Genomic DNA, 14,933 nt, shown 5'->3' on the forward strand with positions numbered 1-14,933 from the left:
AAAAACAGGTCTGAATTATCAGTTCAGGGCATATTTTTCAAAATACCAAGGTTAAAGAATCTCAATATATTATCTTAAACATTATCTATCTTCTAACAAATCCAAAATTTGTTAATTTATAATAAATAAAAGTCAACAATAAATAACAAAGTCATAAATATGACAGTATTAAGAACTATGAACATTAACAGCTAACTAATAACTTCATTGTGAAAATGACCTTGTGGTTAAGGCACTTGACTCATAATCTGTGGGTAACAGGTTCAAATCCCCCCATCACTAAAGATACTTGCCTTTTCAGCTGTGTGGATATTTTATTGTGATGGTCAGTCTTACTATTTTTTGTTTGAAAAAAGTAGCCCAAAAATTGGCAGTAGGTAATGTTGACTGTCTGTCTTCCCTTTTGCTTCTCACTGCTAAATTAGGGACAGCTAGTGAAGATAGCCCACAAGTAGCTTTGTTTAATATTCAAAACCTTTTTGAGAAATAAATGTTATGGTAGTAGGTTTCTTGGCATCATGTAATAAGTGTTACACCTTCTCTGAATTAAATACTGTTATGAATTGTATCATCAAATAGGAAAAAATGGGGTTCATATTGGTCTGTAAATTTATAAGTTGAATTTCCACATGTGAAAAATCTTTGGGAAATACTAATGTTATAAGCTATGTATTTTTAAAGTTCTAATTCATTAGTTAGCTAGAGAACTCATTACTGTAAAGTTCTAATTTGATGTCACATTTTTCTAGCACTTTTGAATATAAGTTACAAATATGACATATCATGAAGCAAAAAGAGGGTTGAGTAGCACTAGTTGAAGTAAAAGATAGTTTTTTCAGAATACAGGGTTGCTGTCGGTGCCTGCTATTGCACCATGTTTTGCAACTAAGTAAATCTTTATTACTATCACTGTAAACGTTGGTTTACAAATTATAACAAACTTGTAATAGCAGTAAAGGAATAAATAAACTAATTTATGAATGTTACCAGACTGGATGCTGAATTATTTTCAACTGATAATTTAAAAGAACCTACAAAAAAAATGGTACATTCACATTCTTGAAAGTGTTTTAAAATGGAGTTTTTTGCAAAAATACTTAAATATTATAATTTCAGAATATGGTGATATGTCTGACTTTTATTACATGTTGCAGAGTTTGAGTGCAATAAAGCTTTTTCTTTTCTCTTTGTCTACATTCATACATTGAACAAATAAATAGAAATTTTATAAAATTTCAATGGACTCTGACTGATTTTGATGTAATTTTAGCTTCCAAAAAGTGCATGAAAACATTTAAAGTGGTTAGAAAGAACTTAGAATTGATCTAAAGAATTTAGTATGAACCATGAGTTGTCAAAGGTCATATAAAAGTCCTAAAAACTGCTTTGATCAAAATATTTTTATCTAAAAATTTCAAAGTATCAGCAAATAAGATATTAATTTGGGTGCTTTTGTTTTAATGATTTTAATCATTTTGATTTTATGATTGATCATCAACTGAAGAAAGAGTTAAATGTCACAAAACAGTTTAATTATTTTCTTAACCCTGAAAATATTGTGAGTAACTTCCTACTTGAATTGAACGTGTTACAATAATGATTGTGACTAACACTTCAAGGATTACTCAAGGTAGTAAAGTGTTTATAAAGTTTGTTTTGTAATAACAATTTTATGTGTAATGATGAAATGTTAACACACAGAAATAATATTGAACCTTTTACTGAACTTCTGTGTGAACAATGTTTTGTTGTTTTTTTATTTTGTTAGATACTGATGTAAGTTCTGTTTACAATTTTACTTTTGTGTGAACTTTTCAGTTATTATAACCTGAAATGTCAGCTATAGAATAAACTTACCTCAGCAATGAGTAACAGGAGTTTTGGATGCTCTGAGCCCAGTAATCTGTATCAGGTGTTTAACCCTTTCCAGATGGGTCACGTCAAAGGTCATGTCATTGTGTTTGTTGACTTACATTAAAAATTCCACTGAACTACTATTTTATGAATTTATGTCATTGACCTCTTAGCTGCGGAACATGCCATATGGTGCAGTTGTAAACTGACAAGCAATTATGGAACACACCATGTGGTGTGCTTTAAGTTCTTTCGAGCAACAGCCTGCAGAAAGCACCCAATTGATTACTAAATATTTATTAGTTGATCATTTATTTCCATTTATATGATTGCTCACTCATTGGCTCAAAGCATGCTGAATTACTTTTTAAAAGATAATATGCAATTTTCTTTTATAGGTGTGTTTAGGTATACACACACTGAAATATTACATAACACAAATAAAATATGTAAAAATTATAAAATTCTGGGAAAAAATTCTGCAGTATTGTTGTCGTTTTCAACGATAAAAACTCCACACAGATAAGGGGTTAAGTTTGGTATCAAACTGTAGATTATAATTCAAATTTTCATAGAATACATAATTAAATTTCTAAATTTAAGAGTGAATATCAAAAACAGATCTAAACATTAATTTTTGTGTGTTGCATGGTACATGGAATATTGACATTGATTCATATTAGATGTTTGTGATGTCAAAATAAAAAGTCAGTAGTTTTGTACAGGTAAGGAAAAAAACTAGCAATATTGATAACTAGAATATAAAATAAAAAGCCTATCTTTTCTATTTACTGAGATACCCCTCATAATGAGCCAAACATGGTAACCCTGCTCACCTGTTTTCATTTTTTAAAATGGTTCCTGTTATATACTTCTATATATGACATTTGTGTTTTTGTGTTATAAATGCAGTCATTCTAGAACAGAAATGGAAATAATTTTTATCTATTTTCTAATTTTTTGTTGTGGTTACTGGATAAATAAAATTAACCTGTACAGAAAGAGATTCATTAATGAAAATAAAGATAAAATGTAAAGTATTTTTTAAGAAACATTTTATAACTGTCTGGATGTTATAAGGATTTCACTTGTTGAAATTTGAAATTTTTCTGATGCATAAAAGTACGTTTAATCTTAAAATGAAAATTACTTTGCATGTTGGATAGGTAGTATGTGAAAAGAAAAAAGGCATGAGATAAACATTGCTTAACAAACCTTAAGACTTAATTTTAAAAATCTGGTATCTTTTATATGAAAGCCTTGTAATGTTTACTGGCAATCTGACAAGTTTTTTGAACATACACTTACTAATTTAAAAGTTATAGCATGAAAACTATAACAAGCATAAGATTATTATGAGGTCTCTCCAAGGGACCAAGCCCATGCTGAAAGAGTTAAGTGATCATCTGTGGTAAAACAATATTGCTTAGTTTAGTCAAACTAGCATTACTGTTTTGTAAAGAGTGTGATAATTAGTCCTTGTGCTGTTAAGAGCTTGAATAATGCTATCCTGTGATGGTTTTATTGTCTTAAAATGTTTGCATGTTCTACAGAAAATCCTATAAACTGAATCCAAAACTTATATCCATTTTTTTTTTATATGTACAGATTTTTTACAAAACAGTGCAGTTACTTTTACATAAGTGAATTAATTTCATTGAAATTGGATAATATTTTGTTATCTTTAAAATATTAACAACCACTGGCTATAGATTTCTGTAGACCAATCTCGACTTGAGAGTCTTATTGATTATTCTAGAACCCATGAGAAACACACCTATTGTATATAAAGAGTTAACAGGCTATGTGGCATGTCATTTCTGGATGGTCTTTACCTCTGCGTGCACTTTGACATAAAATGTGTTCATCATAGTGGTAACAAATATGCATCTGTTCCTCTTGCTCATTTGGTTCATGTGAAGAAAGTATAAGAAAATCTTAAACTACTTCTTAATGAAGTCAAATTCAAAAAAATGGTATTGGCTGCTTTATAGAGATTTAAAAGGTTTGTAAAGTACTGGGTTAATAATTCAGTTATATAATGTTTCCATGTTTGTTGTGTGAATGGGACAGCAAAGCACAAAATCAACACTGGGTAAAAAAACAATGGCCCCCACAGAATCAGACTGATACCAGGATAATAAAACATTGAACATGCAAGTTTGGTTGACACAAAGTCCTCTTACCTGTACTTCACATAAAAGTGGGTTTGATGAAGCAGTTTGTAAAGGCCTTAGACAAAGATGGCAACTGTTTCAAGTATCTACATGGGCAATTCTCAGCTCTTATAGAAGTGAAACTTAAATAAGGGGTTTTTGTTGGGCTTCAGTTCAAAAGAAAAATTAGAAAAAATGAAAGAGAAGCATGGATTGACTTTAAAAATGTTATTGGCAAATTTTTAGGAAACAACAAGGACCCAAATTATGAAATATTTTCAGTAACATGCTAGATAAATTGAAAGAATTGGGTTGCAATATGATCTTGAAAGTTCTTAGCTTATGCTCATGTATTGACTGTTTCCATGAAATTCTTGGCACTGTCAGTGAAGAACAGGGGAAAAGGTTTCATCAAGACATCCTAGAAATGAGGTATCAGGGAAAATGGAACATAAGTATGGTGATTGATTACTGCTGGTTGTTGAAATGAGAGACACCAGACACAATACATAAAAGAAAGATCACAACACGAAGCTTTGAGAATGAAAGTCATAGACTTCACAAAAACAAAAACAGGATGGATGAGGATGCATAATTATTTAACATCAATGTTCTTCCTTTTTCTTTAGTTTGTTTGTATTTTTGTAATAATAAAAACTGTTTATTATAGTAAACAAAATAATTTGATCTAAGTGGTTATTGTAAATTATTTGCAGTTATTGCATATTTTTCAATTACCAGGGTTTTATACAAGCAATAGGAGTTTCAATGGGAGCTAACTATTCTACTTGTATAGTAAATTTATATCTTTACTACTATGAGTATAAATTTATTTAAAACTGCACAAATTCAGTTATTTTTACTTACAGATGTATAGATCATTTAATTAGTATAGATAATCCTGAAATAATTAATGTTGTCAACACTATTCATCCAGCAGAATTAGAAATTGAAAATAATTCATTATGAAATACAAAAACATATTATTTAGATTTACAAATTAAAATAATTGATAAGAATATCAGTGTAAATATTTTTGATAAAAGAAAATATTTTGCTTTTCCAGTTTATGGTTTACACTCTTTTACTAGTAATGTACCGTACCCTTCTGTTATAAGCCTTATCACTTCACAGTTATTCAGATATTGTACAGTTTGTAACAAATTACAATATTTTATCAGAAATGTTGAAACTGATACAAAAATTAATAATTAATGGATTTAATAAAGAAACTTTAAATAAAATAATTAAACTATTTTGTAACAAATATAAGAATATATTAAATAAATATAAAGAAATAAAAATTAGAGAAATTTCTAATAACTATTTTTAATTATGAGTAAGGTCATTTAACAACTTGGCACTACTTTATGCAGATGTACACCTTGCCACATTTAAAGGCTTGTTTAGAGGATAATAGTCACAGTGGACTTATTAAATGGGTGGTGGTTGGGTGCTGTACTACTTTTATTTAAATAACTGGATGAGACTATTCATACTAGTATAATTTATATACTGGGCTACCAATTAGTGCCTTTCTACCATAATGGGGGCTGGAATGCTATCCTTTATATCCAGTAAAAGCAGTTGGAGCTGAGGTACCTCGTTCATGATGCTTAAAAAATATAAATTTGTTGTCATCTTTGAGTAGATGTCAAGTGGAGAAGCTCTGTTTCTGGAACTTAAAATGTTGAACTGAATATTTCTATGTAAAAAGAAACTGTACCTGAAGTTGATGTAATTTATAATTACTACTTACAATAATTTCAGTTTAAACAATTTTCTGCACAATATGGCCCACTCACTGTAGTTGATGACTGAATGGACAGAACTGACCCACCTTATCTGTTGTCTTCTAAAGTGTCTCCAGTTTACTGAGACAAAAGTGTGTGAAAGTAAACATTAGAACAAATTATAGAAGTCATGCCAAGTATCATCTATATATATATCCTCAGTTTGATGTCTTAGCATCTATGTTTCTGTTTTTAAGAAATTCTGTGTAAGTTCTGTGACAACATGCTTTGCTATCATGTTCCTTAATCTTTGTAGTGGCTTGTCAAATAGGATTCTTTCAACTATTTTGCAGTTAAAAAATATAGGGAGCAGTACACTTAGCTCATAAAGTTTTTATCATTAGTCATGGAGAAGTAATTAAGACCCATACATATATGGCAAGGAAACAGATGGCTAATAGAAAAATGTTTTGTAAAGCCAATGTCATCATCTGTAGTGTCCTTTATAGGACAGTACCTATCTGATTGAGAAATAATGATGTTGAAATAATTCATCATTTATTTAAAAAAAATTAAAGTTATCCTTTATTCTGGGCAGTTACCAGCTTAAGCAATGTATTATATCATAAATGTGTTGGTGAAGATGGAGTGTTTGATATTTAAGTCAACAAGGAGAATGATACTTTGTCACATATAAAAAATTCCATCCAGCAAAGAGTATATCCTGTTAATACAGTATTCCGTTAAATCTAATTCATCCATTTTATAATGGTACAAGTAGTACAGTGGAAAAGCTTTGGGCACACATAGTATTTGTCTTATGGTTTCCTAGACATTACTTGCATGAATAAAATTATCCCAAGAGACCAACATCCATTCTAGCAGGCCTACAGAATGTATCAGAAGTTATACATGATATTTTAGATAACTTGGACTTTGTACATTAATGGAATGTGTGTGTGCAACTCTATTGAATTAACATTTTCAAAGTTTTATTGTTGTTGAGATAAATGATGTAATATAGCAATGTATAAATGTGTTGAAAAAATTTGATTAGAATTGTAGAAATCCTGTATTAGAATATTACGCATCCTATAATTACTTAATTTTTTTGTTCATGGTTAAGAGTATAGTTGTCTGTTTACTTTGAATTGTAGAAGTAGGTAAATTTATTATCTGTATAGTAAGTTTTATAGTTCTTTGTACATGTGCTAAACCATTAGAAATCTAGTAAAACCTGTTATAATAAGCAACTGTAAACTTTTGAGCATGAAATACTGTAATTATTAACAATATATACAGCAAACTTTTATTTCATGTATCAAATTCAATTTTGAAATCCAGTGTGAAATGTACTTTAATCATAAAACTTGTATTTAGTTTATAAGTGATTGATACTGTTTTGATATTAACTGTAGTTTTTAGAAACAAGAAGAAAACAGGTAATTTAGTTCATAAGTAAGTGAAGACATTGTAGTGTAAGAATAAGTTTGAATAGCACTAGAGATGAGTGCCAAGATACAACAACATATAAGAACATTGTGGAGTAACAAGTTATTGAACATTGCATTAATAAAATAGCAACCCAACCACTACTATGTGTGTCATACCCCAGTGTGAATAGTCCTGATGTTAGAAAAAAGGCCTCATCAGCACTGGATGTAGAAAATATAATAAGACAGAAAAATTATTATACACTATTTTACTGTAAATCAGAAGGTTTTGTTAATAATTATAATTTTATAAGATGCTGTCAGTATATTACTGATTTCTTTAAAGTACCTAACTGCATGGTACGCAAAAGCTGGAGAAAGGAAAAAAAAAAGAATAACCATGTACTCAAGTGAATACTGGTTGTACTTTGTACAACCTAAACTTAATCTCACATTTCTGTGCATGTGGTTATTTCAGTAGAGACAACTAAAATAATCCAACAAAGAGGGCCTGCAAGGACAATCCCATTACATCAAAAATTAGATGTGTTGATTTTCTCATGTGAACTCTTGTCTCATCACACAGTCTAAATTTTCTCTTGCTCATTCCAATGGTATAAAAATATACTTCTTAAATAACTGAACTTTTGTTTTTTGACTGCAATGGGAGAGCTTCCTTTCTCCAACAAAATTTTGACAATATCTCTACTTCTAGATCAGTGGATGAAAACCTTTTTCCATCTAAGTACCAGCTAGTTCACAATTCAAAATTTCATACACTGCTTTGGGCAATAATAAATGTTTAAAGTACTTTTATATTACATTTTGAAACAATATACTTCAATCACTATATTTTAAAACTTTTTTTACATCCCCCTGTGGACCAGCACCAATCCATGAACCACTGCTCTATATTGAATCTATTTTAGAGAATACTTGTACACAAATGGATATATAGTGGCTTTAAAGAGACTGTTAAAACCATTGATATAATTAATCTTGCATCAGATAGTTTAATAAATTACTGAGTACTTGGTTTTGAATATTTTGCTTTCAGTAAAATATTTAAGCTTCTTTGTAGCATATGAAAATGAAGATAGACTGTTATGGGATCCAACAAAACTTTCAAACAAAGAAGGTATCTTTTTGCTTTTATGCCTGATATATGATTTTCTAATAAAACAGAATGTGTTTCATAATTAAAATGTGTTAATAATTTTAGAAGCAGGCAAAGTCATTATAAAATATTTTAATCTAAATGTTCTGTATTTTTATAGCTGGTAGTTATATAGAATTGTAATTTTATAAGAATAAAAACATGATTACTTTGTAAAGTAACTGATTTAAATTAAAACAAAGCAATTATTTAGTTCATTTAAAATAATGGATTCCTGTATGTGGTGAGGGGACCTCCCAGAGAATGTTTTATACTATCCATTTACCTCCTCTTGGATTTAAACATCCATTTGCATGGTGGCCCATGAAGGGAAGGAGAGGATCCTGGTGGCTGAGGGGTCCAATTCCAACACACTACTTTTGCCTTGAATTCCTGTAGACGGGCAGTCTTGGGGTGCCCCCCTAATATCAATTGCCTAGTCCATTTGGGCCAGTGTCAACTGAGTGCAAGCGTAGGACGTTTCAACAGGTGTAGTGGACATTATGTCTGATACTGGTGTTCAGGTATAGTGCTCACGAAATCCCTGCATCACTGCAGTTACTTCATATGGCACTGTAGTGCATCCCCTCATAGGGCTCCATGGTGGGTGGGGCCAGTAGGCACCAGAATATTCTCTTTTTTATTATGGATACCCCTCAACTAAAAAAATGAGCATGACAGCGTAGAGAAAAATCAGACTACTAGCAAATAACTGCGTATTGATGACTCTGTATGGTCAAACTCACAACTTGAATCTGGCCTGCAATTTTTAATTATACATTCTTTAACTGAAAAACCCTTAGGGCAGATTTCTCCATTTTTTATTCAGAAGTGCTTAGAAGGGCTAGCTGACTCACCTAAATTGGTAAAAAAAATTATGGTCTGGGGACATTTTAGTGGAAACAGCTTCATCACAACATTCCAAACTCCTCTTAAAGTCAAAGGCCATTGGGGATATACCCATTGAAGATACTCCTCATTCTACTTTGAATTCTTCCAGAGGAGTTATAGTTGAGAGGGATTTAAAGACCCTTCCTGAGTGAGAGATCCTCACAGATTTTACCAGCCAAGGTGTTACAGCCATACACCAAATTTTTACTCGTAGAGATGGGACTATGGAGCAGACGAATGTTCTAATATTAACATTTACATCACATCCTCCTACCACAATCAAGGCAGGATATCTTAATTGTAAGGTACAGCCTTACATTCCTAACCCTGTGGTTCCTTGACATGTGCCTGTTGTGCTGGTGAAGACCACGATGCTTTTCAATGCCAACTAGAACTGCATTGTATTAACTGTAATGGTCCACATCTTTCCTAATTTACTTCTTGCCCTAAATTGGTTGAAGAAAAAGAAGTACAATGTCTAAAGACAGTTCATAATATTACTTACCCAGAGGCTTGGAAATTACTATTCCCAATTCCATCTCGGACTTATATTGCTATAAGCCATTCCACTACTACAGTAGGAGTCCAGAGAGATCTTTCTGTGCCTCCTACAGAATCCTTAACAGCACATCTTAATCTAGCACTCTCCAAAATCAACAAAGTTAATAAACCAGTATCTACTTCTATCTCTGTCCCTACTACATCCTCCAGCCATTGCCCAACTTCACCTTGTTCAAGCCCAGGTGTTTCCATGAGGTCTTCCTCTCTTGACACTCCAAAAATTAAACAAACCATTTGTTCACATCCTCAGTCACTGGAACGTATGTCTACAAACACCGACCTGCCTACTCGATCCAGAGCAGAATCACTAGAGAGTGACCGACCCACATCCAGTAAAGAAAAAAAGCGCACTTGCAAGCAGAAGGTCTCCTTGCCATATACTCCTCCAAAATAAATAAAAAATGGCCACGCTAATCCAAGGGAACTGTTGATGTTTTCAATCAAATGTGAATGACATCAAGGATTTGATTGACCTATCATTCCAAATGTCTTTCTTTACAGGAAACATTTTTAAAACCTACTAATACAGTCACAATTCGACAATACTCCTTATACCGAAATGTCAGGTCATGTGTAGGGCAAGGACATGGGGGGAGTACTGTTCCCACCTGATCCTTGTCATTGATTATGACCTTGGAGGCTGTAGCCATCCATATCTCCTTGGGTCGTGTCATCATTGTTTGCTCTCTGTACTTTATCCCTGGAAAAAATTATCATCCATCAGACCTTGATGCCCTCATTGAGCAGCTGCTAACTCCATTTTTAATTTGGGGGATCTTAATGGGCATAATCCCCTCTGGGGTGGTTCTAATATTGATGTTGAGGGGTTGTGCTATAGAGCATATGCTCCTGAATCACAACATGTCTCTCTTCAATACTGACTCTTACATTTACTTTCATACACCCAGTCAGTCATTTACTGCTATAGATCTTTTTAACTGCTCCTTTTTGCTTTTCACTTGATTTTCTTGGGAAGTTGATATCAATCCACAGAGTAGTGATCATTTTCTTATCATATTAAGAGAGATTGGCCATGGTCAGTGCCACCTGACCTGTATGCCTCAGTAGAATTTGGACCAGACCAACTGGCCCTTTTTCACTGCTCTCTAGGAACTTGATCCTGCCATCTTATGTAAATCATCAATAGATGATTGTGTAGCAGTTGTAACTAACTGTATTGTCTAACCAGCTGCTCAGTGCATTCCAAAAACCTCGATGTCTTTCCCACGGCATCCCTGCCCTTGGTGGAATTCTGCTTGTTCTATAACACGAATAGCTCAGAAACGTGCTTGGGATAAATTTTATAGATATCCCACGCTTTCAAACCACATTGCATTTCAGCAAGCCCGTGCATGGGCTTGGTGAGTTGGATGTCAAACCCAAAAGGAATCTTGGATTAAATACACCTCCAGCATTTCTTCAACAACCACTTCAAAAATCATATGGGACAAGATCCAGAAGTTGAGTGGACGGTATACTTCTGCCCTCCTCTCAATCTTAATATTCAGTGGCCATGAAGTTGCTGATGCTCAGAGCATTGCCAATACTTTTGGTGAATGTATCTAGCTCTTCAAACTTATCCCCTTCCTTCTTAGCTATTAAAACACAAGCTGAAGATCTGCCTCTTTCCTTTTTGCCCGATCATCCCTATGACTACAGTCACCCTCACACACTGGTGGAACACAAACTTGCACTTCATTGGTCTGGCAGTACATCAGTTGGACCTGATGATATACATTAGGAAATGCTGTGCCACCTTTCTCCTGCCTCTCTTACTATTCTCCTGGCTGTCTTTAACTGGATATGGCAGGAGAATGTCTTTCCTGATGCTTGGCACCAAGAAATTGCACTCCCTATTCTTAAACCTGGGAAGGATTCAAATATTCCTTTGAATTCCCATCCAATAGCTTTGACAAGTTGTCTCAGTAAGACCTTAGAGGCGATGATTAATGCTCGTCTTGTTTGGTTCCTTGAATCAAACAACCATTTCTCACCCACTCAGTATGTCTTCCAAAGACAATGCTCTGTGATAGACCACTTAATTCACCTTGAAACATCAGTCAGAGAAGCTTTTTTGAACCAACATCTTGTTTCTTTTTTTATTTATTTAGAGAAAGCTTATGATACAACATGGAGATGCAGCATCTTGTGAGACCTTCATTCATACAGATTGTGTGATGATTTGCCACTTTTTATTAAGCATTTTTTAATAAACTGCCAATTTTAAGTCCGTGTTGTCTCAACACTTCCCGTTTTTTCCCACAGGAACTTGGAGTCCCTCAGGGCTGTGTTCTGAATGTCACACTTTTCATTATAAAGATTAATGCCATCAATGAACAGCTACCCTCTACAGTTGCAAGTGGTCTTTTTGTTGATGACTTTCACATCTCATATCAGTCATCAAACATGAGGTTTATTGAGCAGCAGCTACAAACTGTAATCAATTATATACTTAAGTGGAACACAGCAAATGGTTTTCAACTTTCTCTCCCTAAAACTGTTTGTGTACATTTCTGCTGCCAACATGGTATTCATCCAGATCCAGAACTTCATATTGATGATTTACTTTTTGTTGTCCCTGAGGCAAAGTTCTTATGTCTTATATTTGACTGTAAATTGAACATTATTTCCCATATTAAGCAACTTTGTGTCAAATGTAAAAGAGCACTTAACATCCTCCGTGTCCTCTCTTCCACCTCTTGGGAAGTGGATCGAAACTCCATGCTTAAAATTTATCATGCCCTTATCCGATCCAAACTTGTCATTGGTTTAGGGTTCTGCCAGAACCTCAGCACTGAAAATGTTGGATCCTATCCACCATCAGGGGCTTTGGCTTTGCACTGGGGCCTTCGTACTACTCTAGCCCAAAGTTTGTATGTGGAGTCTCATGAACCCCCTCTGTATATTTGCTGTCTGCAACTGTCTCTTATGTATGCTTCCAGACTTCGCTCTTTACCACAGCATCCTACTTGGGGTTGCATTTTCCATTCTCAGTTAGCCACACTTTTTTATAATAGAAAATATACCACTGTTCCTTTTAGCTTTCATATTTGGGCACAATTAGAAAAATTGGATATATCTGTGATTAGCATAGCAGTATCAACAGTTCAGCCTCTTCCACCATGTCTAATTACTGTCCCCAACTGTGACCTATCTTTTGAGTCATCTGAGGAAGGCCAGTACTCCCAATTGGAAATATCGCTCTTTATTTGCTGAACATCGTTCAAACAATCCATTCACTCCCATATATACGGATGGTTCAAAATCAGGTGACTCTTGTGGGTTCTGCCATGATTTGTTACAGTTTGGTTGTAGCACTCAGAATCCCCTCTACAGTGTCTGTGTTCACTGCTGGATTGTATGCTATTTCTCTTTCCTTGAATCATATTGAAACTATGCAATATACAAATTGTGCAATTTATACTGATTCACTCAGCTGTCTATTGGCTCTGACATCATTCCATGTTAGTTACCATCCTATTCTTATCAGTATCCAAAACAAACTGGCTCATCTATCTTTATCCAGTTTTTTTGGATACCAGGTCATGTTGGTATTTGTGGGACAGAGGAGCAAAGTCCATTTGCTCTGGCTCTATCACTACCGTCCCGGTTCCATGTATGGACTGTGGTCTAGTGATCAAAACCCGACTATACACCTGTTGGCAGTCTACCTGGAGTGAGCAATGAAATAATAAGCTTTTTCAAATCAAGCTTTTTTAGCTCTTTGGCCATTTTGTTTCTGTAAAGATTGATGGGAGAAAGTTGTTTTGGCTAGGCTACACATTGGTCACAGTTTTTAACTCACCACCAATGCGTGGTCTGTGTGGCACTCAGGTCACAATCGTACATATTTTATTATCATGCCATCGTTACAACCAAGAATGACGATGCCATTTTGAACATGTTTTTAAGGTAGGTTTGGCCTTGACATTAGCCAGTGTCATAGGTGATACTGGCCACCTCACTCATGTTTTTACATGTTTAAGAACCATTGGTCTTTTTAACTTAAGATTTTTACTGTTTTAGCATGATTTCTTTTACACATTTTAATTTCATTTTGACCTGAATCCAAGACTGGAAAGGCCAACTTCAAGTTTGAACTTAATGGTTCAGTCTTCCTGGTAGGTCTTCATTTTACATATTTTTACCTTAGTTTCCTTATATCATTATAGTACACTACATCTTATTTGGCACAGATAGCATAGTAGCTTTGTGCCAATAAACATGAAATACCTACCTACCTACTTAAAATAATGTTTCAAAAGTATTGGTAATATTAGACAAAACACAGAATATGAAATAGCTCATAGTAGTACATTGTACTTACTTTTCTTTTTCTGTCTACTGTGAGGTTTAGAGGGAAAATGTAGGGACTTTCTGATGTGCTATATCCAGAACTTCTCTATGACTGATTCTGTGGTGTTTAAAGTTATCTATATCTTGACTCCACCTCCTCCTTTGTCCTCCCCCACCACCAACACCTTGTATCTATTGAGTTGTTTCATGTTGTAGCAGTTTGTTCTAAGGCATCCCTGTGAGATGGTCAAATATTTTATTTGTTGTTACATAATATGTTGTAGGACTGATTTAACTCCCAGTCTTTTTCAGATATCTTTTCCGGTTCAGTTTCTGTACAATATTTTGAGGGCTCAACTTGGACATCTCATTTCCATTATAGTTATTCTATGCTGCTGTGAAATTGTTAAAGAGTCCAGGTGTGGCATTAATAGCACAGTGTTAGCAGAAATATAGTTTTTATTAAGTTAACTTTTGTGTTGATTGCAGTACGTTTATGTTGCAGCAGTGACAAAAGTTGTCCTGAAACCTGATGTGCTGTGATGCATCTAATATTTATTTTTCTGTTCATTTTACTGTCTTTTTTAAATACACTTCCCAAATACTTAATTCTTTTGTCTTTTGTGTCATTATTATTCACCAGTTTTCATTTCTTTCTCTGTCTTCCAATCTTTTCTCTACTTATTTTTTATAATATATTCTTTGCATTTGATGTCCAGTTGATTCAGATGATCCTGTAGTTCTGTCACATTCAGCAATGAGGGCTTGGTTGCCAGCAAAAAGGGGCTTATTGAAGTGATCCTTTTCTGAGGGGTTGGCTTCTTTGCAGATGTTGTCAGTGTAGGTGATTAAG

The 14,933-nt window shown here is 33.7% G+C and overlaps 1 protein-coding gene across 1 annotated transcript in view; it reads left to right on the top strand.

The window, feature by feature from the left end:
• Positions 1–14,933, top strand: part of LOC143233158 (uncharacterized) — a 144,207-nt gene that overhangs the window by 106,059 nt on the left and 23,215 nt on the right. Inside the window, exon 3 of the mRNA XM_076469114.1 lies at positions 8,256–8,314. Coding sequence (XP_076325229.1) covers positions 8,256–8,314 — 59 coding nt within the window. The remainder of the gene's footprint in view (positions 1–8,255; positions 8,315–14,933) is intronic.

The sequence above is a fragment of the Tachypleus tridentatus genome, chromosome 1 (assembly GCF_004210375.1).
Source record: "Tachypleus tridentatus isolate NWPU-2018 chromosome 1, ASM421037v1, whole genome shotgun sequence".
In the NCBI taxonomy this organism is placed as follows: domain Eukaryota; kingdom Metazoa; phylum Arthropoda; class Merostomata; order Xiphosura; family Limulidae; genus Tachypleus; species Tachypleus tridentatus.